Source organism: Bidens hawaiensis, unplaced genomic scaffold, assembly GCF_021521415.1.
Source record: "Bidens hawaiensis isolate Kalapana, Puna unplaced genomic scaffold, B.hawaiensis_p1.1 tig00021347_1, whole genome shotgun sequence".
Classification (NCBI taxonomy): domain Eukaryota; kingdom Viridiplantae; phylum Streptophyta; class Magnoliopsida; order Asterales; family Asteraceae; genus Bidens; species Bidens hawaiensis.
This window is the reverse complement of record NW_027493307.1, coordinates 377,819-402,295: the sequence shown is the minus strand read 5'-3', so window position 1 is coordinate 402,295 and position 24,477 is coordinate 377,819. Positions and strand designations below refer to the sequence as shown.

The following is a 24,477-nucleotide window of genomic DNA, read 5'->3' as shown; positions in this document are numbered from 1 at the left end:
AGAGCAAGAGAGTGTTCGGGATCAAGATATTAAAGGCCGGAGCATGAGATTGATCATTAAGCGAGTCCCGGGTTCATTTATTTGGTTTGTTCTTGTGTTTTCATATATTCCAGAGCATGTATTTGAATGATTATGATCGTTTGCTAATATTCTTGATGATTTTTGGCTAGATTCCCGTTCTACCTAGGTTTTTGATGATTACTTTATGATTTACGGATTTTTATCGGTTTATTGGATCTTCTTGTTGGTTTAATGCTAAAGTAAAGAACTTGATTACAATTGTTACGTGTACGCATATTTAGGTCCGATTTATTGTCTTTCTTTGTTCCGCATGTGTCTTGTTGAATGTATTTAAGTTATAGATGCATGTTTAGGTTGCTTACTGTGTGTTTTGTGATTATTTTATGGTTTTGATTAACGTAGTAATCCATAGGAGCATTGATTGGTGATTGGTTAGAACTTCATATTCTACCTATCTAGATAGCTGGCAGGTGATGGCAGGTGATAGATAGTTGGGTTATCTTTGGGGTTAGGAGTTTAGGTTTAAGCATTCTGACAGGAGGTTTTCCTAAATTTCCCTAGTTTCATTGTAATTCCATGTTTATTGTGTAAAACTAAATTATGCAAGCCACCAACGTGCCATCTAAAATCCCACGGGTCTATCTACTAGTTATAGTATAAAAGTGGATTAAATTGAGGGGGGGGGGGGGGGAATGGAATGACACATAATCTTAGCTACAATGTTACCTTTTAATCGGTACCTATTTTATTCTTATTAATTATTCTTAGTACCACTAAATATGCGTTAAAGCAAGATGCTACACAAGATTTGATGTTTGAACTCTTGACCCTTAGGTGAAAAAATTATATCATTACTAGTGGGAGGTTTGAGTTAACACTAGTAACTTTGCTAATCTTATATGTTTACTTACATTGTACTTACAAAATTATAACAAGATGATTATTTGCATAATAAGAGTATGCGCTTTGGACCCCAAAGCCACCTTAACAAATTTACGCCTATAATCCACAACACCCCCTTTGTTATTGAGCGCCATCCCCTTAATGCCAAACCATCACATGACCTTCACCTTTCCACCAATCACATACACAGTTTATTTTTATTTTTATTTTATTTTATTTAAATACTGGTTAAACCACAACATCATAGTTATAAAACGAGTTAATTATAGCCCATTGTCCAGGTAACGATAATGTGACTAGGCGTTATGCAAATTTTTAGTTTGCTCATTATATACTAACTTTTGAACCCGTGTATTACACGAGATTTATTAAATGATAAAAAATAAGGTTTGCTATTTGAAATAAATGAACAAAACTAAAGGTAAAAAAGAAATGAAATATATTATACAAACAATAAGAAGTTTGGAATCTCAAGTTTATAAATTTGATAAATTCTCTTTATATACAACATTTGTTGTTTTATCACAAGTATTCAAATCTCATCCAATATAAACAAATTTAGACAATGTCTGCTATTACCCTGAATAATGCAACATATAAGCTTCATGAGAAAAAACTGAAGGAACAAAGCAACCTTAGAAAAATATTCTTCTTTATTATTTTCTACTTGTTTTTCATATTTCTACTTGTTTGATCTTCAATTAATATTTTACTTTTAATTTCGTGACTATTTTATAACCCAATTGTGAAAATTGTTTAGGCCCATGACTCAATGAAAGCTATTATGAATGAAATGAAATATTAGAATGATAAATTGACTATTTTATAACTTAATTGCAAAATGATTTTAACCCATAATCTACTAATAGCATGAATTAAGGAGAATAGAGATTAGAAATTAGGGTTTAATGTGGTTATTACAGATCATCATTATTATTTTTATTTATTTATGAGAATATCTCATAGAATAGTAATCAAGTTTCAAAAGTGTTTCAATTAGGTCACTCATGCAATTTTTTCTCAAATCGGGTCACTAAATTTCCAAATCGAGTCTCACAGATTTTTTTGTGCGTCAAGAAAGAAATAGAGGATAAGATGTAGGAGTCAGAATTTGCAATATATGTAGTTAAATTTAAATAATTTAAAAAAACGTTAATTATATTAAAATTTAAAAATAATAACTACGTCGCTACTCAACGTCAATATAAAAAAAAAGATAAAAAGATTTCATATGTGAAACAAAAAAGAGAAAAGGCTAAAAAAACATGTTAAAACCTTTAATTTAATAAATTATGAAAGTTAAGTGACTTAATTGAAATATTTTTTAAAGTTAAGTGACCTAATTAAAACACTTTTGAGAATTGGTTACCATTATATGAAATTGCCTTTTTTTTTATTAATAGAGTAACACAATATAAGATAGTATAACAATTTCAAGTTTTACTTAAATTACATGATAGAAGCTAAAAAGAAATTCATTAATCTAACTCGTAAATAAAATAAACAAATAGAATCAGTCTATCATTAGCCAAATCCGACAGGTGTCACAAATCTATTGCACGACACCACGACCACACCGTACCAGGCCACACATGGTAACTTTACTCCACCCTCAGCAATAAATCACCCTCACACTAGTGCACGAATCGTGAGCCGTTGATTAAGAAGCATACCACTCAGCTGTCTGGCTAGCTCCGTCCCCGTCGATCCCGCCGACAGCAGCAGGTACGCGAACACCTGTCCGTCCTTTGAAATTTTAATTTAAGTGGAAACACAAAGTTTTTGAATGAACCCAGGACAAAATTTAGGCAAATTTTAAGAGAATGAACAAGTAAATAATGAAATTTTGTGTGATTTTTGAATGAACGATCTGCTGCTTCACATGACCGGCTTCGAGAAACCAAAAAACCTGGGCTTGGTTAATTATAATTTGAGTTATGTAAAAAACTTTTGTATAAAAAAAGAATTAAACATGTCTTACCCACAACCTCTTGTTTGCGAGTAATACCCATTTGCCAATAGACCAAGCTAATGGTTATGTAACTATGTTTAAACATTAAATATACATATTGTTTTTAATAAAAATACATATAATTTTTTTCAAAAAAAAAATTTCGGGCCTGGCGGGTGTCTGGCCACCCTGCCACCCCAAATGGCCTGCCCTGCTTCTTCATTTCTTTTAAATTTTGCTCTAATTTTCTCCTGGATTCATCCAAAACTCGTTTAGGGCAAATTTTTAGCGAAATCTGATCGTGTTGAAATAATTAATTATCTATCCTTGAAGAGGAATTCGAACCTGATCGTGGCCGAAATCGAACCAGACTTGAGAAAACTCCGGAAACACCGTGCAGCCGCTGTAGATTTCCCAAACCGAAGCTCCGATTTGGAACAACGAGTAGACTGTAACCATCGAGTTCGCAGCAAACACGAAGCTGCACAGTTTTACTTTCTTAATTTATACTGAAGTTGTAATGAAAGTTAGAGAAAGAGGGAAGTAATTAATAATATACCGGAAGGCACCGAAGCGGTACCAGCGAGGGGAGTCAGAGGAGTCGGCGACATTGGTGGTGAGCATGAAGACAGCTGCGGAGAGTGAGAAGCAGAAGGCGGATAGCCGAAAGATAAGGATCCAGTAATTGAACCGGCGGAGGTTGGTTTGGGAGATGGTTGGTTGGAAAAGAGGCGTGTCGTGCGGGTGCGTTTGGTGGATGCGTGGCCGAGGGGACGGGCTCTCGACTCCGCCGTTACGGACCATGGCTATGGTTTATGGTTCGGTTGAGATTGGAATCATGGACATAGTGTGAGTTTCATGGCTCAAGTGAATAAAAAGATGTGTAGCGGAAAGAGGTGGTGGGATGCCTTTTTTATTACTTTAGCTTTTTGGTTTCCCTTTTGCTATGTTCTCTTTGAAATGTTTTGTGTTAAAGTGAGTTATTATGTAACAAATTTTGATATGGTCTGTTTCGGGTGTGAAAGATCAAATGGCTTACGTGAAAGGAAGGAATATCTTCGATGGTCATTTGATTATCATTGAGATGATTTTTTTGCGCTAAAATAATGAAAAGGAAAAGCGTGTTTTTTTAAAGTGGACTTCGATAAAGCATTTGACTTCATGAATTTGAAATTCATTACCTGATGATATTTCGGATGTGATTTGGTGAGAACGAGAAGTGGAGAAAGTGGGTCATGGGAGGGTTGTCTTCGGGGAGAACATTTGTACTGGTCTAACGGGATTTCTACAAAAGATTTTAACATTAGAGCATTCTCAATCCATTCCTTAAAAATTGTAAGGAGGATTTGTTAATTATAGGATGAGGTTTTGAGTGTAGGAAAGAGAAAATATAGTAATTTTTAGTAAGTTTGGGGAAACCCCGTATTTATTTTTTAATATTTGTTTAAAGTAGTTGTGACAAGGCATCACATGGCAAACTTCAAACCCATGTGGTAACACTGCTGCCACCTATGTGCCCACGCATGGTTTCAAACCCATGTGCAAACCTTTGCCACATAAACCCATATCATTTTTCTTTTAAATTCCAACAACCAAATTAAAAACAAAATACAAAAAGTTTTATGGTACTTGTGGGTAGATAGTGCCAGTGAGTTTCTGATTTGTGCGTACTTGAGTTTAGAAATGAGATGATATTGCATGATTGGCCGGTGAATGGGTAATACACATGAGTTCTCCCTGAGTTGATAGAGAAAAAATAATAATAAAAGTGTAAAAAATATTATTTAATTGAAAAGTAGAGAGTAAAGGTAGTGATTTTTAGACAGCGGATAGATAAGGTCACTCTTTCTCCTTATTCATATTCATCATAATCACAGAAGGGATACATGCAATAATGCAAGCCGCCAAGGATAACTTTAAACTTAGGGGTGCCTCTTCTTAGTGATGGCTCGACCCTCACTCATGTTATGTATGTAGATGACGTCATGCCATCGGGGAATAAGATGATGATGACATGCTAATGCTCACATGGTTACTTAGATGTTTCTTCTTGTTCTTAAATCATCCACAACAACAAACTTCTACAAATCGCTACATCAACACCACATCATATTTCAAACTTTTCTAAAAAACTCAACTTTCTTCCACAACAACAAACCCCATTAAAAATTATTAAAACTATATATGTATATAATGTATATATAGGTGCATGTGAGAAAGGGAGAGAGATAAACTGTCATGGTCCTTTTCAAGTCTGCAGCCACAAACTTAGATGTGGCAGACTTGCTCCACAACGGTGCTCGTCCATGCTGCCTTCATTTGCCCTTGCCTCCTAGACATGGACCTCGGGCTTTGTTGCCCGTTGTAGATGCTCTTGTTGGAAGTTTGGGTATATGTGTGTGTGAATGAATGTCTTAAAAAATGGAAGTGGTAAAACCTTGTCCTACATCGGTTAGGGAACAAAGTGAAGTGTGATTTATAAGATGCAACCTTTACTACTCATTTGAAGCTTTGTGATGTGTTTTACTACAACTCCTACCCACGTGCAGGGGAGTGCAAAATTGGGTTTCTGGACTTAAAATTCTTCGAACTCGTGCGTCACCCGCATGTCCTGCGGACACGAATGCAACTCCGAAAACCCGGGCCCCCGTGAGGCAATTTTTTGCACTCAATTAACTGATAGTCAATGACATTAATGATCATTATTCAGTTGGCTATTTATGATTATTATTTTCTGTTTCATTGCACTAAGTATTGTTATGCACTAATTGTCAGTAATAAGTTGTGAGTTTTATTGTTATAAAACTAGATGAAATGCTATAAAACTAGATGAAATGCTGCAGTTCATAATAGAAAAAAAAACACACACACAACTCTCTCGTCCTCTCCGCTGCAACATCATACGATTTCGTTTCAGACAAGTGATCAAGTCTGGCAGTCCGCTACTGCTTCGAACCGGAGTATCCTATGAACAAACTGCGAATCTGTTTAAGGGAGTTGTGTCAAACACAAGCCCGGTTCACTGTTATCATTTATTGTTTCCGATTCTAATACCCGAATACCAACAAACTTAAACAGAATACTAAATTGTTCTTGTGTTTTTTGTTTCAGAATGGAATCCCAATAATGGGTTGTATTCATCAAGGTAGATCATACTGGGTCAAGCACACCGGTCTTGAAATGACTTTATGTGTCCGCTCAGTTTCATTTGTCTACTTCCGATTCTAGTGATCCAATGGACTTTGCAGCTTTCTTTGGGCCGAAGTGTAACAATGTTAAGCAGACTAATTTAGTAGGTATGATGGGTTGGGCCTATGGGTCGGAATAAAAATTCTCCCGCGATCGCTACTTCTGCTGTAGCTGTCACAACTAGTTTGGTTGCACCACTGCCTAATGCAGTTACGTCTCATGCTGAGAAACCGAAAAATTCACCGGTGTGAATTTCAAACAGTGGCAGCAAAAGATGTTCTTTTATCTGACCACGTTGAACCTAGTGAGGTTCTTGACTAAAACCATTCCCCATGTTGGTAAAGGGGAAATGGATGCTCATTCGGTGAGTGCGGTTCAGGCTTGGAATCATTCGGATTTCTTGTGCCGGAATTATGTTTTGAATGGTATGGTGGATGCATTGTACAATGTGTATTGCAAGGCCAAGAGTGCCAAAGAATTATGGTAGTCTTTGGACCGCAAATACAAAACCGAAGATGCCGGTGCTAAGAAGTTCGTGGTGGCTAAGTTCTTGGACTTTAAAATGATAGACTCAAAAACTGTCATGAGCCAAGTCCAAGAGTTGCAAGTTATTCTTCATGATGTTCATGCGGAAGGAATGTCGCTTAGCGGGGCATTCCAAGTTGCGGCTATGATTGGAAAGCTACCACCAAGTTGGGTTGATTTCAAGAACTATCTCAAGCATAAGCGAAAGGAGATGACCATTGAAGATCTTGTCGTTCGTCTTCGTATTGAAGAAGATAACAAAATTGCACTAAAAAGGATTGATGGTCCTGGAATGGCAAAGGGCAATGTTGTTTAACATGGTCAATCTTCAAAGGGTAATAAAAACAGTGGAAAGCAAGGCCATAAGGCCAATGAGTGTAAGCTTCCAAAGAATGAAAATGCTCGACAAGTGAATATGGTTCGTGAGGTTGATAACCTTGTTGTGGTCACGTGCCTCTCGACTATGGTCACCAAAGTTAACTTGTGTCGAAGCAAAACAAACAAGATCGTCATTCCAAAAGATTGAACGATTCACTGAACCCCTCGAGATGATCTACACCGATGTGTGTGATCTAAAAGCAATTCCTACTCGTGGCGGGAGTAATTACCTCATCACGTTTATTGATGATAGTACAATGTATTGCTATGTGTACTTACTTAAGAGTAAGGATGAGGCTATTAATAAGTTTATCTTATTTGAAGCCAAAGTTGAGAATCAACTAAATCAAGAAAATCAAAAGAGTAAGGAGTGACCGAGGAGGTGAATATGTTTCACCTTTTGTTGATTTGTGTGAAAGAGATGGAATCATACATGAACTCAAGCCTCTTTACTCCCCTCAATCAAATGGCATAGCGTAACAGAAGAACCGCACTTTGAAATAAATGATGAATGCCATGATGATAAGTTCTGGTAAGCCAACACATGTGGGGGAAAGCAATCTTATCGGAGAATTATATCTTAAACATGATACCCAATAAGAATAAAGATGTAACTCCATACGAATTATGGACGGGAAATAAACCATCATATAAATACTTGCGAGTATAGGGTGCCTAGCCAAGGTAGTAGTAACACTACCGAAACGGCTACTAGTAGAACCCAAAACAGTGGATTGTATATTTATAGGATCACTCGTCCTGGTGGTGCATTTCATTTTCTTGTGCATGATTCCAAGAACCCTGGAATAAACAAAGGCACCATACTAGAATCAAAGGATGCATCATGGTTTGAACATATGTTCCCATGCTTGGGTAAAGGAAAACTGAGTTATTTTAGATCGGTTGAGGAAATTGTTCTAGAAAACGAGGGTGCAAGAGATGAACCTCGAGAACAATATGAGATAGAGGAAGTTTAAATTAGAAAAAGTAAATGGCAAAGAACTGAAAAATCCTTCGGCTCTAACTTCCTTACCTACATGGTAGAAGAGGAACCTTAAGAGTACCAACAACCGGTGAGTTCCTCAGAAGAACCTTAGTGGAGGGAGGCCATCAAAGGTGAGATAGATTCTATCTTACAAATCATACTTGGGAACTAGTGGATCTTCTTCAAGGATGTAAACCACTAGGATATCGATGGATCTTCAAGAAGAGGATGAAACCAGATGGCACCATCGATAAGTACAAGGTAAGGTTAGTGATCAAAGGATATAAACAACGAAAAGGTTTGGATTACTTTGATACGTATTCGCTAGTTACGCGAATAACCTCCATCAGGTTGGTGCTTGCCATTGCCGCAATTAGAAATCTGGAGGTTCACCAAATGGATGTGAAAACAGCTTTCTTGAATGGAAATCTAGATGAAGAGATTTACATGGAACAACCTGAAGGTTTCATAGCCATTGGGCAAGAAAAGAAAGTTTGCAAACTTGTAAAATCCTTGTATGGATTGAAACAAGCTCCAAAACAATGGCATCAAAAGTTTGATCATGCGATGCTTGATGCCAGGTTCAAAATCAATGAATGTGACAAATGTGTATATGTGAAGGACACGTCAGATGGATATGTCATTTTGTGTCTATACGTAGATGATATGCTCATTGTTGGAAGTGATGACAAAATCATAACGTCCACAAAGAACATGCTAACGGCAAGATTTGACATGAAAGACATGGGTTTTGCGGATGTGATTTTGAGAGTTAAAATCACACGAACCCAAAGTGGACTTGTTTTAAGTCAAGCCCATTAAGTGAATAAAATTCTTGAGAAGTTTAATGCTAATGACTCTAATGTAGTAGAACTCCCATTGACACGAGTCAACATCTAGCTAAGAATAGAAGTGAACCTGTTAACCAGTTGGGATACTCAAGAATTATCGGCAGCTTGATGTATTTTATGAGTTATACTAGACCAGACTTAGCATATGCTGTGAGCAAGCTAAGTAGATACACGAGCAACCCAAGTTCAATTCAATGGAACTGTGTGATTCGGTTGCTTCGGTACCTAAGATATACTCGGGAATACGGGTTGCAATATGATAGATATTCGTCAGTTATCGAAGGATACTGTGATGCAAATTGGATATCTGACATGAATGATTCCAGAGCAACAAGTGGGTATGTATTCACACTTGGAGGTGCTACTGTATTGTGGAAATCTTCTAAGCAAACGGTTATAGCTAGATCCACGATGGAATCATAATTCATCGCCCTAGATAAAGCGGGCGAAGAGGCAGAATGGTTACGTCAATTTGTTGAGGATATACCAAGATGGCCTAAGCCGGCATCGGCCATTTGTATACATTGTGATAGCCAATTAGCAATTGGCAGAGCTCATAGAACAATGTATAATGGTAGGAACAGACATATTTGACGTAGATATAATACGGTACGACAACTAATCTCTACAGGTTTTATCACTGTTGACTACGTGAAGTCAAAGGATAATATTGTGCATCTGTTAACAAAAGGCCTAAGTAGAGAGTTAGTTCAGAAGTCGTCCATGGGAATGGGACTAAAGCCCTTGAAAAAAAATTAAAAGTTCATACGAAGGTAACCTAACTCAACAGACTGGAGATCCCAAGGATTGAGTTCAATAAGAAAACCTAATTATATAAACTAATGAGGTCATTGTGGGGGGGGATAACCCTACGTATTTAAAAAAGGTAGTTTACTACATGGTTGGTAAAACTTCCGAGTCCATTCCTAAAAGTGACAAGTGTGAGGCTAACCCTATGGCTTTTAATGATTCGACTAAAGTAACCATCATGGTGAATCACCTATATGAGAGAGAAGTAGGGTCGCTTCGAAGGGTATTGTGGTGCACAATGCTTAATGGCTCTCGCAGAACCAGGCTCATGTTCATGACCATAACGAACATAACTATGAGGACTTGACTATGTTAGGGAGAGTCTTGTGTGAAGTGTATTGTCGTCTACACAAACGATAGATGAGTTCAAAGACATCGCTGTCTACTCAGAGTCAGTGGATCAAGCGCGCTTCATAAGCAAAGTTTCAAAGAGTAACATCCAGTGGCGGATCTAGAACCAAATATCAGGGGTAACGTAACGCTCAAAAAAAAATTTTAACCGTATTTCATACAATGTAAACTAAATAAAAATAGAAACACGATGATAATAAATTTGAACACACGGGCTGCATATTTCTCCCCTTTGGTTTTTGAAAGCTTGAAATAGAGACATCACATCCTCTTCTTTTACTTTATCAAGCGTTTCTTTTTCGACCGCACAAATTAAAGCATTGTTCAAATACTCATTACCCATTCGATTGCGGAAATCCGTCTTGATAAGCTTCATTTTAGAAAAAAAACATCTTTCAACGGTTGCGGCTGCAACCGCTAAAACAATGTTAGCTTTAATATACGATAAACCAAAGGAAAGTGGCGTGTTTTTCGGTTTTCACCATTACACGAGCAAGGTCACACATTCCACCCAATTTTGCAGATTTATCATATTCCTTTAAAGTGTGATAAAAGGACGTAAGATCACCCAAATACACCATCTTTCTTTATTACTAAAGTCATTCGGATACGTATCAGAAAATGCCACTATCTTCGATATGTCAAACTTAGAAAACAAATCACAAGGATTTAAACCGGACATATTTTCTATAAAACTAGTTGAGACCTCACTAAATCTATTTTCAAGTTCTTGAATTTGCATATCCAAACGATATTAAAAACTCGATTTCGTTGATTACCATAACTTTTCGTCATATCTAACATCTTAATCTTGTTTTTTTCACAAAAAAATGTCACTCTAGCCAACATCTTGGCAAACCCGTTTTGTCTTAGATTATTCAATGCTCGGTTTGTCCCACTATCAACTTAGACACTTCTAACAAGTCTTGACTTTTTTTTTGAAGATGTTTTGATAGAGCATTTGTGAGGCCTAAAATATCGTCTAACAAGTGTATATAAAACACAAAATCAAGACTCTTAAAATACTTAAGAATACTTTTCGCATTAGTTCGTCGTTGCACACTCTCCCCATCTTCTTTCATAAAAGCAAGTACCTCAACAACTTTTGGGAATAATTTTAAAAAACTTACGATTGTTCTATATTGACAATTTATATAAACAATTATAATTTTAGCTAAAAGTTGAAGAAGACCTAAATTGAGAAACTATAGGTCGAACAGTAAAAGAGGGTTCGAATCGGTGAACTACCTTTTCTCTACGCAGCGTAGAGCGGTGGAGTGGAGGTCACCTGACCAGAGGAGAAGGGCAAACTTATAGAGGGCAGCCCGCAGCAACGCAGTGGTGTCTGGTCACGGTGGTGTCAGTTTTTAATTAATTGAGGACCGACATTTTTGTTTTAAGTGTAACATATATTATTTTAAAGGTTAATGAGTTTTATTGGTTTGGGCTTTACACCTTTGTTTGGGCTTTAGTTGGGTTGAATTTTTAAATTAGCTGGGCTTAAAACGCATAGGGGTAACGTTATTTTTTTCAGGGGTAACGAAACACGAAAACCGACCTAAATTTTTTTTTACACTACCGATGAGAAGTTGAGGGGTAGCGGAGGCTACCCCTCCTATTACTATGCATCCGCCACTAGTAACATCTACTAATTGTATGCAAGATTAAACTGCTGAAATATAATCGGAATAATGTTGTTTCGACCTCCATTCATGTGGGGATTTATTTTTTCTATTTTATTGTTTCAGGTTCTAATACAGGAGTACAACAGCTCTTAGGGTTGAAAGTTAATTTCTTTAAAATACAAAGTTTACGAGATCAGTGTGGAGCATTAAGTGGTGGCTAGTATGGCAAATCACCTTAAATGTGAAGAGACATCATTCCCATTTACATATATAGGAATACGAGGTTGGCAAAAAGCTGGTTAACTATAGTGTGTGGATCAAATTAAATACAAATTATGTTCTTTGCAGTTCAATAACATCTCCGTTGGGGGTAAGTTGACCTTGGTGAAATCATAGTTTGGGAGCCTCCCTGAAAATAAGCATAGAAGTCTTAGAGCATTAGGATATAGAAGTGAAAAAGAATAACCATTGGATGCCTGGATGGCATGACATAATCTAGTTAAAAAAGCTCAGTTGGCCTTTTGGTAGGGAGTCTTAGATCCATAAACCCAAGCACCTAGCTATGTTAGCCAAATGATGATGAAGCGTGAAAAAAGGAGAATGTCTTGTGGTTTACGTGTTTAAAAGTTATTTATTACTGTATATAAATCCATACGAATAGGGGAAAGGAAGGCGAAATTGGTCGTGTGACCTTGAGGGATTTTTATACAGATAGATAAGGACTTCTTAGATAAGGGCATCTACATCAAGTTGTTCAAGAGATATATGCGGTTAGGCAATAGAACCTCTTTTTGAAAGGATGAATCCTGCATGATAAAAGAAAATTTTCTAGTTTGTTTGATCCTGGATAACTTGAAGAATCGTCTAACTTCTCATAGTGTACACATGGGAAGCGGTGCATCTAAGGGAATCTCGTTGAGCTAGAAAAAGAAATATGTAAATTGTTTTGAACAGATGGATGTCGAGGACCTTTAATGGTTTGTGAAGAGAAAATTCGGGTATGGATAATTCAATACCTAAATTACACTTCTCAAGAGCCCTTCCAAGAGTTAAGCAATGCAATCCTTAGAAGAGAACATGCAAAAAAGCACCCCGTTAGCCTCGTTACAAGAAGGGGACGCTCACTGTAACCACCCTCAGGCGTGAGAATCAAACCCTTTCTTAAGTAAATACGGCGATGTTAAGTACAAGAGTGTGAGATAGCATACTTGTACATTTTCTTAATGCGGTATTTATACTGGTGAATAATAGGGTTGTCATCATGGTGATGTCATCGTCTCCATTATTTGTCACCGTCTGAAAGTGACTTGACTTATCTTCTCTCATTGGTCGTTGATAGTATTCCTTTTGCCTTTTTCTTTGAGGGGACCACACGAACTTTTATTTATTAATCTTCGGTCATTTTGCTATTGAACTGGGTCAAGTTATTCAAGCCTTTTTGGCCCTTTCCTCTTCAATATAGTGCTACAAGTTCAACAATGAAGGGGGCATATGGAGATGTGCGAGAGATATCCTGGGAAGATATTCAGTTTAGTCACGAGGCATGGCACCATGGAAGCTTTACTTGGTGACAACCTCAGGTTAAACTTTGGATGAGTCAATTTGGTATCAAAGTAGTTTACAGATAAAACGTATCAAGCCGTAAAACGATGGGTGCCAGTTGGTTTATTTGGAAAGTAAGAAACGCAAAGATTTTCAACAATGCCTCGTTCTCCATGTCAAAAAAATTGAAGAGATCAAAACACATCTATTTAGATGGATCACACACAGATCCAGGTTTATTCATATTGGCCGGTTTATGTGGGTCTATGAAATTATAGAACTATTACGTCTCTAACTAAATAGATGAATCAACGTTATGTTTTTATATAAATTACATGTGTGATATATCAATATATATTTAATGTGAATAAATAGTCCTAGTCTTCTTACCTTTCACTCACAAAGTGTAGATTTTTATTTTTTAGTGCTCAAACGAAATAATTCGGCCTTTCACCCACAGTGTGTAAAATTTTAGTGTTAAAATGAAATATTTCTACTTGACTCATCATTCTTGCTTTTTATGGGTTTCTCTTATCTAGAATGGTTAATCCACTAAAAAAAACAATGTAATGTTTTCTCTGTATTTTATACAATGAGAATCCATTTGATACAGACGAATGAGATAGATTTTTCTACGTGATCCAGCATCAAGTCTTTTAGGCCTTTTAATGGTTAATTAATCAACTAAAGAGCAACTTAGTGATTTTTTTATTTTATTTTATAACGAATTCAATACAGATGGATTCAATAATAACTAAATGAACAAGGACATATCCAGTAATTATATGTAAAGCAGCCATACACTTGTGCTGCTAATTGGAGTCGTCCAAGCCAGAGCTAGCTCGGGCTCAAACATAAACAAGTTAGGCGGGCTCAGTTTGAAATCCTCTACTGAATTGAATTTTTAGCTTGAACCCGACTCATTTACAACTCCTTTGTGTAATTGTGTTGCTAAACAAGTCGGCTCAAAACCGAAGAGGTTGACCAAAGACGCACATGATGCAACCAATACCATACTGAAAATGCACATGTATGCAGCCATATGCTTATACGACCAAGCTGACAAACATGTCGTCTACAACATATTTTGCTGTTGTTGCTACTCTCTCTGCAATAACAGGTTCATAAGTTTAATATTATATTCATATTTTCTATTATTATCATGACACATGATGTCCCAACACAGCTACAACAATTTCTCTTTTTAAAGAATAATTAAAAGTAGGAAAAAGGATTTTGAAGATGCCAACTTGCAACTGCAAGTGCAATGTACATAACATAATCAACCGGCCTCACTAATGTTGCTGAAACTGTGTTAATTGCCTTTTTATACATACATGAAGAAATGTAGAAAAATAAAGTGAATGCCATTCAGAAATCAGAATTATATAACAAATTCATTTCATGCCACAAAAAAAGTAGAATTTGAAGACGAAAACAATCTTTACATACTTTGAAGGAACCAAAACCAAAAGCAAAACAAGAGTATAATATAGAGTGATAAAACTTAAAATGGTGATTCCAAATAGACCAAATCACCCATAAGGACTCACCACATCTTCGATTTCACATAACTTCCTGTGATTTTCTCACGCATCGACCAACTTTCTTCTTGAATTCTTCTCTTCTATCTCTCCATTCTTTCTGAAAAAACAATATTGAATGTCAAAACAAGCATTAATTTGCAAGAATAGAGGTGATAAAATGATAGATCAAATTAAGTTGGGTTGGATGACAGGTCAGAACTTGTTCCGGTAACATGTTCGAGCAAATTCTTTCAAATATGTTTTTTACAAATAATTGCACAAATTGGGAGAAAAAAAGGGTAATCCTAATCTAAGATCCCAAACTTGACCACTACTATAGTAAAGATGATAGTTTGAATAAATAGATTAGAGGATTGTGAGTATTTAAAGTACACTCAGGTGGATTTTTGACACGCCTTCAACTCATTTGAAGTGTTTATGTTTTAAGCAAGTTCTTTAAATCTTTCCACTTGACCCGTTACAGATAAAGCATGACCCGAATTGACACATTCATAACTAAGTAAAAATGGCAGAAGGTTAATCAGGTATCATGTGGTGGCGTTGATAGTCGAAAGACAAGGGTACATGTACCAATCGGCCGGGGTCCCGATGGTTGAGTGTTATGTGCCTTAGTCCAAGGCTTGATACGAAACTACTATCGAGCCGGGGGTCTCCCGGAAGCAGCCTCTCTATTCCTAGGGGTAGAGGTAAGGCTGTCTACATCTTACCCTCCTCAGACCTTACTATAGCTTTGCTATTGGTGGGATATACCGAGTACGATGATGATGATGATGATAACTAAGTAAAAGAGAAAGGAATAAGATTTTACCGCAGCTTCCACATTTGCAGGCGATTCATCATTGGGGCTAGAAAGCATTGATATAATGCTCAAGACTATGCTCTCTACCTGCACATATCATATTTTGAATCACGTCAATAGAAAGTTCAAACACATAATTGCAAAGAAAACAAATTATAATCAATGTAATCGAGTAGTATAATCACACAAAGAAGAGTGGCACCTTACACGATGGCTTCTGAAACAATCAAGTATATGCGGAACAATGGCCCAGACAAGCACAAACACTTTTTTGTACACTTTTGGTTTCATAAAACAATTAACACATTAAATAAGATTGCAAAAACTATATTCAAAAATTACCTAACACTTTTGAAGTAAAACAATTAAAATGATTAAAATACCTAGTTTGCATGCAGCCATATAATTAGTTAAGTCAATGAACATGAGAAAATTTTTTTGGCCTTTTAAACGTGTAGTTTAAGACAAATATTTGATATTTAAAGCTTATTGCTGTAAAAGTGAATGGGATCTGAACTGAATTATTAGCAAGGGAGGAGGAACCCTCGGTATATATATATATATATATATATATAGTTATACAAGTAGGAACTCTAGAAACATCGACACTCTACTTTGTAGATTTTGACAAAATGTAGCAATATAAATGCAAATGACCTAATTGAACTTGACAAATATTTTTTTTTGTCAAAACATCACTAAGATCACTTTAACTTTTAAAAGTTGTAGCGTTCAATTGCATTAAACGAGCACAAAGAATTTCTTGCAATAAGAAACCAAGCACAATTGTTAGAAAACAAATTATTTTCTTAATATTTCTCTTCCATACTCCACATTATTACGTGCAGACCGAGTTAATAACGATCACTATAATAATCAAGATAAGGTATTTGCTTGTTGTCTATATGAACATACGAATCATAAAGTAGTGGCTATCTTCTATGTCTTCAATTTCAAACTACTATATATCATAGACATGTCTTCAATTTAAATTTATTATCCTAGTTAAAGGTTTTTTTGGCAGACGTCAAAATCATACACAATGACACAAAATATGCTTATAAAACAATTAAAGACTCACCGTGTGAACCGGCATCCAACGCTCACTTGCAAGTTCATAACCATTAGGATCGTCACCAGGGGGATGAAGAATTGATATACAAACCTTGCCATCAGGGTAAACTGTATAAAACCAAATCAAAACGTTTAGCATTCAAAACTTAATGAAATCCAAATAAGTGAATAATATGAAAAACAGTGTTACATAAGCTCCCTACTAACCATTTGGATGCCATAACTCTGAGGTAAATCTGACTGTTGGAGGACTGTTAGGATAATTTTGTGGAAAGGACATTATAGCATTGAAAAACCCTCCATCACTGAAACAACAATAAGAAACCATTAATCAAAACTCAGAAACATATTCTTTGCAGGATAATCTAAATTACACAAACCTAGAATGTAAAGTCTATACATAATTAAGCAATATACTATTAACCTTTAATACATAAAACAATGAATTATTATGTGCTTATGTGCATCTATAAACTAACTTCAAAAGCCCTAGAAAACTAAACCAAATCCATGAAGATCAAACAAAAACCAATACAATAATTCAGTTGACAGTCTGAATTAAGGCTGTAAACGAACCGAATGTTCGGAGGGAAGTTCGTTTACGTTCATTCATTGAACAAACATGAACAAAGAATTGAACACGAACAGATCAATTGTGTTTGTGAACGTTCGATAATGTGTTTGTTTACATCCTTTTACGTTTGATTATGTTTGTTTTGTTTATACTTGTTCATTAAGGTAGTGTTTGCTATGGAGGAATGGAAGGTGGAATGTAATAAGCCATTCCAAAGGAATGAAAAAAACATGTTTGGTTACCATGCATGAATGGAATGGATCATTCCAAATGGAATGAAACTCCTTCCATTTTTAGGATTTTCATTCCTTTGGGTATGGGTGTTTTTTTTCATTCCTCTAAGGAATGAAAAAGTCAAAAAGTCAACAACCATTGTTACTATTATAAAATTATAATTATATTATTATTATTATTTTCTAATTATAGTTATTATATTATCATTATCGTTTTGTATATTATAATATAACTATTATTATATTAGAACTATTACTATGTTATCTATATATTTTATTTTTAAATTGGATGAGTTAACATTTCACAACGCATATACAGTTTAACGATCTCGTTGCAGCACGAGGTCCAAAAAATACTTATTATGAATATTCATTTATTATTAATAGTATTTTTTTATTTTTATTTATTTTTTATTATTATTACTAATAAAAATATTAATAATAATAAAGTGATTAATCATTCCATTATTGCATGGTAACCAAACATGACAATGGAATGGTAATGATCCATTTCATTCCTTTCTCCATTCCATTACCACGTCCATTCCATTCCCTCATCTATTCCATTACCCCGTACCAAACATACCCTAAAGGTTGTTAATACTTTTTAATGACTTTTCTAATCTATCATATAGATTTAAGCAAAATTATCAACTACAAAACAAAATATATATATGAGTAATCGAGTATTATGTGATTAATTTATATGTAAAATTAACATATGAATACGAATGTTAAGAAAACACCAACACAAACTTGGTAGCCAAACCAAACAATTGGCACAAACCATTCTAGGTTAGCGAAATCAAATAAAAAATTGTTTATATTTCATGAAACGTTCACTTGTTCGATAAAAGCTAAACGAATGAACATGAACAAGGCCTTATTTGGTTCGGTTACGGCCCTAATCAATCAACTAAAACCCCTAAATCACCCACCAGCAATTCACCAAACCCTAACTAACTAACCAAAATCAACTTCTAGAATAGACACAGATTGAATAATAATCCAATATCATAAGAAACAAAAACTCACTATAATGTATCAGGAGGTCCAATTATAGTAACACTCCATTCAAACAGATTGTTTTCATCCACAAGCCCCGCTGAGAATCCATCCACAGGGTTTTTACAGAGATCTGCACAAACAAACCGATTATTATCATCGGAAGAAGACGCATATAAATAATAATAATAATAATAATAATAATAATAATAATAATTGAACCTTTGAGTTGTTTCTGAAGAAGAAGAGTTGCTTGAGACGGAGAAGAAGCCATGGATGAATAAGAACAAAAACAAAACAAAGGGGATTTTATTATTATTATTATTATTATTATTATTATTATAGATGAATTGAGATGATGAATGAAGTTAGCCCTTGATTTGTTGGTGTATTTATAATGGTTCTTAGTTCAAAGACTTAAAAGCATCAAAGAAAAGTGGGCCTTCGAGATGTATATGTAGATAGATTGTAGAGGATATCTCCTAAACTTATAAAATATCTAAACAAATATTTAAACTTTAGAAGGAAATTATGAAAATTGTTTAAAAAAACGTATTTCATAAGAAATTGCAAAATAAAGGGTTGGACAATTATTATTATTATATTAATAAAGCTAGAAGTATGGATGGACTAAAATACAAAGTGTTATCGGTTGATATTAGGTTTATGATTATTTACATACTATATTTTATCCCCCGTAGTACGAGGGTTATTTTACATTTTTCGGTTTTAATATTTATATATGTATATTTAGATCTTAATGTTATTTATTGTAAGAAAGTTAATAATTAATATACTTTAGCTTTGATGATGAAATGGTTTCACAAATAAATGATATGTTATAATCCGGTTTAAAAACTATATGGGTTTGGTGATACCCATTACCCGTTTATTTATATAAAATTGTTTCTTAATTTTAAATAATATCTTTTTTTAATAAAATATGATATTAATTTTTGATGTATCCCTATTTTATAGGATTTTCATATCAAATATTTGATAAGATTAATTTTTAATATAATGAGATGTTACAACCCGTTTAAGAGCTATCTGGGTTTGGTAAGACCTTTATCCGTGAATTCGGGTCAAATGCGTGAGAAGCCTTCATTTACAAATAAAGCAATCTCATGGCTTGAGAGAATGCTTGTTTTACATTTTTCGTTTTTTAATATTTATTTTTTTGGATTTTAATTTTCTTTATTGTCAGAAAGTTAATAATATACTTGGGGTTTGATGATGAAAGGGTTTTATAAATAAATAATATGTTATAACTCGTTTAAAAGCTATCTGGATTTGGTTACCCATGACCCGCTTTTGTTTTTTACTATAAAATTATTTATTAATTATAAATAATATCTTTTTATTTTTAAATTGGATATTAAATTTTAGTATATCCCTATTTTGTAGGATTTTCATATCAAATAATTTGTAAGATTAGTTTCTAATTTAATGGGATGTTATAACTCATTTAAGAGCTATCTGGTTTTTGTAAGACACATACCCATTAATTTGGGTTAAATCAATGAGAGCCCTCCCATTTAAAAATCAAGCAATCTGGTGGCTTCCATAAAAGGGAGGAGCGACCACATCACGACACGTAGGATTTTAGGGTTTTCGTTTATATATATTATAGATCACATGAACCAGTTAATTTAAATAAAAATATTTAATAAATATTCAAAATATATTTATCGTATACCTTAATACAAAGTCCTTGTACAGTACACAATTTAAAGGTTATGCATAATACCAACAGAACATATTTTGTTAAAAAGTAAAGACACGAGGAAACCAAAATCATTAGAATTTTTTAAAATTTAAATTTTGGGATATACTTGACTTTTTATAACTAATAATTTTAGATTTTTTCTAAAAAAATATCTTTACAAAATTTATATTACTTGTTAAGCATCGAATTTTCAGCATCCCAAGCAAGCAATATGTTCAGGATAACTCCAGGATATGGTATCCTCCAAAGTAACAGGTATCCTCAATATATTGTATAACTAACGAGTTATTCGTTGTTTTCTGTTGTTTACCAGGTCATGAGACGTTCCCACGATTCCCTAAAGACTCGGACTGCAGCTGGACTACTTCAAATAAAACGTGTTCAATGGAAGTCGTGGAAATCAAACGGCTAGTTGGAAGCATTCCATTATCTACGGAAATTTAGAAAAACTTGTTAGCTAGTTATTTGTATAAATAGAACTCACTTGGATCATATCACACAGCACTTTAACACTCGAGACTTAATAGTACTCGCACTCTATAATCACGATCCAGTTAGCTCCACCACTTGTAACCAATTTTACTTATTAATAAACTGGTGGTGATAGTTTTCACCACCCAGGGTTTTTTTTCTTGTTATCCTCAGGATACCAGGTTTTTTCCTCGCAACAAATCCTTGTGTTCCGGTATTTTTGCATTCATCTCGACCAAGCACCACGGCTCACTCACTAATTTGGTTACGAAATTGTCTTTGTTAAATTTTGACCAAAACATTAGTTATTAATGATAATAAATATTTAATATCTTTACTCCCAGCATGTTTACGTTACATTAATTTTTTTTAACTTTAAAGGTTTTGACCTTGATATTGCTATGATCTGCTCTAATATTTGCCAATCATCAACCAATTATTTATAAAAAATTACTCAAACTACAGTTAAATACATCAATTAACAACATTTTTATATGCAAAGCCTGGCAACCGGCAAAATAAAACGTATTATTATATTCCATAATCAAGATTAAAACATGTTTAGAAATGGGTTTAAGTGAATTAATCAAATTTCAAACATTTGGTTTCTAAATATAAGGTATTCATTCCAGAAACAAAGAGTGTTTGATAGAAGCACGTGCGAAAACAAGACGACCAAAGGAATTTCGATCGTCAAGTTGTGAAGGAACAAAAGTTTTCGGTTTAACGTGTGAATATTCAAACTGACATTCAAGATAATTTCAATGAATGAGTTCATTTGAATAGTGTAGAGGATTGAAAACTGAGAACGTAAGCGAAAACATGACTCAATTCTGAGATATAACGAAGCAGGGAAATGCAAATTAGTATTTTCGAACACTGCAGTTAAAGCACATACCGACGAGTTCGTAAAAATAAATACTATCGTCGTATTTAAGATATATTATTTGGATAAAATAAATCGAATCAAGACAACAATTTTAGACGAGTTATTTTTAAGAAAAATAACAACTCTATATATTTATTTATTTAGGGTTAACGCGGAACCTACACCGCTTAAACAACCAACAATAATCTATTCGTGAAAAACAAATTAATGAGACAAATTGGTTCAGAAGCGATATAAATAAATTGATGAAATATATTTGAAAGATATAGCGTCACTCGAACTAGCGGGTTCGTTGAAGCAAGAGACTAACACGCAAACGGAGACAGTGGGAAAATACCGACCACTATAAATAAGTGAGCCACTTCACATTCTTTCTATCTCAAAACATTTCAGTAGATTTTAGACAAAGGGGATAGAGAGAATGAGGAATATGCCAGTGGTTGCCAGAGGTGGCCGGTGGCGGTCTGGCGGCGGCCGGTATTGGTCCAGCAAGGTGGCGAGCGGCGGACGAAGCCCATTTTCTACCCGAAATAGTTTTTCGACGTCCCGAATATGATGGTAAGCTCTTATCATCCTAATTTTGAGCTTAAGTTCGCTAAAAATGAGTTTCAAAATCTGGACAGATTGCGTTCGATTGCGTGCTTTTAAAGATCAATCTATTACGGGAAATCTAGCGGTCCGATCATCTTGATTTTTCTACAATAGATGAACATTATGAACGGTGGAGATGGAGTTTGATTTGTCTACGTATGGTTTTTACACTTGTTTTCACGGCTGACTTTCTGGTCGGATTTGCAAAACGCAACTATAAAGCAACGTTGATTCCTGGATATCTGACCGTCGGATCGAGCTAAAATGTTCGGTGAGCCTTCGTGACACATATATCTTTGATTCCACTTAAGAACTATATGATTAGAAGTCTAGATGGCGAGTTCTAATCTTCATAAGTTACTGGTCAAATTCTTTAACCAAAAATAGTTTCTTAAAATAGGTTGCATCATGCATGTAGGTTCTAGCGCATTGTGTCACACCCCGACCAATGAAGGCAGAAATGTCGAGGCGCGACATGATTGTTCATTGCACAACGACACTATAAAGCGACAATATTTAAACAACTCATTTAAATCCATATCATCATAAATAACACAACAATTGTTCATACGAAATGCCAAATAGATAGATAAACAAATAACTTGTTCTTTAATTTTCTAATATCCTAAATCCAAAATGATAAGTTTCTTCAAGTAATCCAATCAAGCTAACATCAAACCTGTAACATTGCATAAAATAGAGTTTGTCAACACAAAGGTTGGTGAGCAATTTTCATAATTTTGGACAATAAGTATATAGTATGAAATCCACAACTAGTATATGAAAACAATAAATAATAGCAACAATTTAGATAATAAAACCGTCAATAAGAATACATTGACGAACCGTCAATAAGAATACGTTGACGACAATAATGAAATCGTCAATAAGAACACATTGACGACACCTTTCTATATGGGGATACCATATATACTCGAAATTAACGTATGATCATACTTTGATGAGGCTACCCGCCTTAGCATTCAAGAATTTGCACATAATCATGTAAAGCACATAACACCAAATCGAGCATTTATTTAAGTAAACATATACAATAAGTGTTGTGGTTTAAGACTCAAGTATAAATCATTTGAATTTGAATAAGTATGCAATGCCACCCCCAAAACAAAAGATGGAAAACGGGGGATGAAAAAGTACTCACATTAACAAATAACTTGAAAGATAGTGTCGTGAATAATCGGAGAGATCGGTTTAACGAGCAAGACCTATATTAAACGGGTCTTGTGTTAGTAGGTAGTCTTGGAAGGGTTTAAAATAAAATACATGACAAATAAAGTAAATAAATAAAGTTTAGGGTTTAAAATGTAAATATTTGAGAAATTAAATAAACGAGTTTTGTAAAAATAAGTTTACTCGAAACCGGGTCTCGGTATTATATTCATTAGTTTTTTTTTTACTCAACCTATGTTAAGTAATAATGTGGGTTAAAATGCAATATTGCAAAACCCTTGGTTATAAGAATACCAAAATGAGGTTTAAACGAGTGTTCGGGTTTGTCGGTTCGAGACTTGATAATTGACCAAGCTCAAAGTTAACTTCCCAAAATAATAAATGTTATGAGATAACTTAATAAAATCAAAATAGACTTAACCAAGTATGTAGTTCTATTGTGAAGAACCTTAACGTTCGTTAAGCGAGTATACAACTTTATCGGTTTGAACTTGTTATAAGATCAATTTGGTTACCGACATGCCAAGTATGTTTAAAAATTAACTAAAATTGTTTTAAAATATAATCTTGAAGAAAATATGAGTTTTGGTGGCTAAAAACACACTTGTGTGTCTTAAGCAAGTGAACTCGGTTTAGTTTGGTTTTTGGTTCGGTCCTTGACTCGGGATAAGAACGAGGATGGTTACCACATACCCAATTACCATGGAACTTGTAAAATAACTTATAAATAATAATACTCAAGTTTTACATTCAAAAAGTTAACAATAAAGCTTTTAAACGAAAGTTCGGTTTTTGGTTCGGTTCTCAACTCGGGATGAAACCGAGGCTAGTCACCACATACCCAATACCATGGAACTTGACAAATATGAACAATAAACTAAAATATGCCAAAGTTAAGCAAGTATAACAAGTTATATGGTTAGATTTATTAAATATATAAACAAGGACTACAAATTCCTCCATGTAACATTGCCTTACTAGCCCGACATTTCAACCGGCCAAGGCCGGAGAAATGAAAGACCGAAGGTAAATAAGGAGTGTATATTATATATATGTTGTAACATCAAGCTTTAAGTATCGAGAAGTTAGTTAAAATGAAAGATTAGCTTAGTTTGACCTTGAGAGTCAAACTATGAAGAACAACCTTGGAATTCAACAATTTGAGAGAGAAATGAGGAAATGAGCAAACACAAATGAAGAAGATGGGTGTATATATATAGGGTAAGTTGAATGGGTCTTTCAT

General features: G+C 34.6%; 1 protein-coding gene and 1 pseudogene across 2 annotated transcripts; both read right to left on the bottom strand.

Moving 5' to 3' along the window:
- Positions 1–2,553: 2,553 nt before the first annotated feature.
- LOC143563275 (CASP-like protein 4C1 pseudogene) lies at positions 2,554–3,699 on the bottom strand (annotated as a pseudogene). Its single transcript, XR_013140640.1, has 3 exons — positions 3,435–3,699; positions 3,221–3,356; positions 2,554–2,661 (listed from the first exon to the last, which is right to left on the bottom strand). The product of XR_013140640.1 is annotated as a CASP-like protein 4C1 pseudogene (transcript).
- Positions 3,700–14,475: 10,776 nt separating this feature from the next.
- On the bottom strand, positions 14,476–18,637 carry LOC143563269 (ubiquitin-conjugating enzyme E2 7-like). Its single transcript, XM_077050852.1, has 6 exons — positions 18,586–18,637; positions 18,394–18,496; positions 16,759–16,856; positions 16,559–16,659; positions 15,487–15,564; positions 14,476–14,775 (listed from the first exon to the last, which is right to left on the bottom strand). Exons 1-6 carry the CDS (start codon positions 18,635–18,637, stop codon positions 14,698–14,700), a joined length of 510 nt encoding a protein of 169 aa, XP_076906967.1. The 3' UTR covers positions 14,476–14,697.
- Between the last annotated feature and the right edge of the window lie 5,840 nt (positions 18,638–24,477).

What these genes read in the sequence shown, in the direction of transcription:
- LOC143563269 (XM_077050852.1), bottom strand. Translation starts at nt 18,637, where the DNA reads ATGGCTTCTTCTCCGTCTCAAGCAACTCTTCTTCTTCAGAAACAACTC. An exon ending in AGAGTTATGGCATCCAAATG is followed by an intron (nt 16,660 to 16,758) that starts GTTAGTAGGGAG and finishes GGTTTTATACAG; the next exon opens with TTTACCCTGATGGCAAGGTT. An exon ending in GTTGGATGCCGGTTCACACG is followed by an intron (nt 15,565 to 16,558) that starts GTGAGTCTTTAA and finishes TGATATGTGCAG; the next exon opens with GTAGAGAGCATAGTCTTGAG.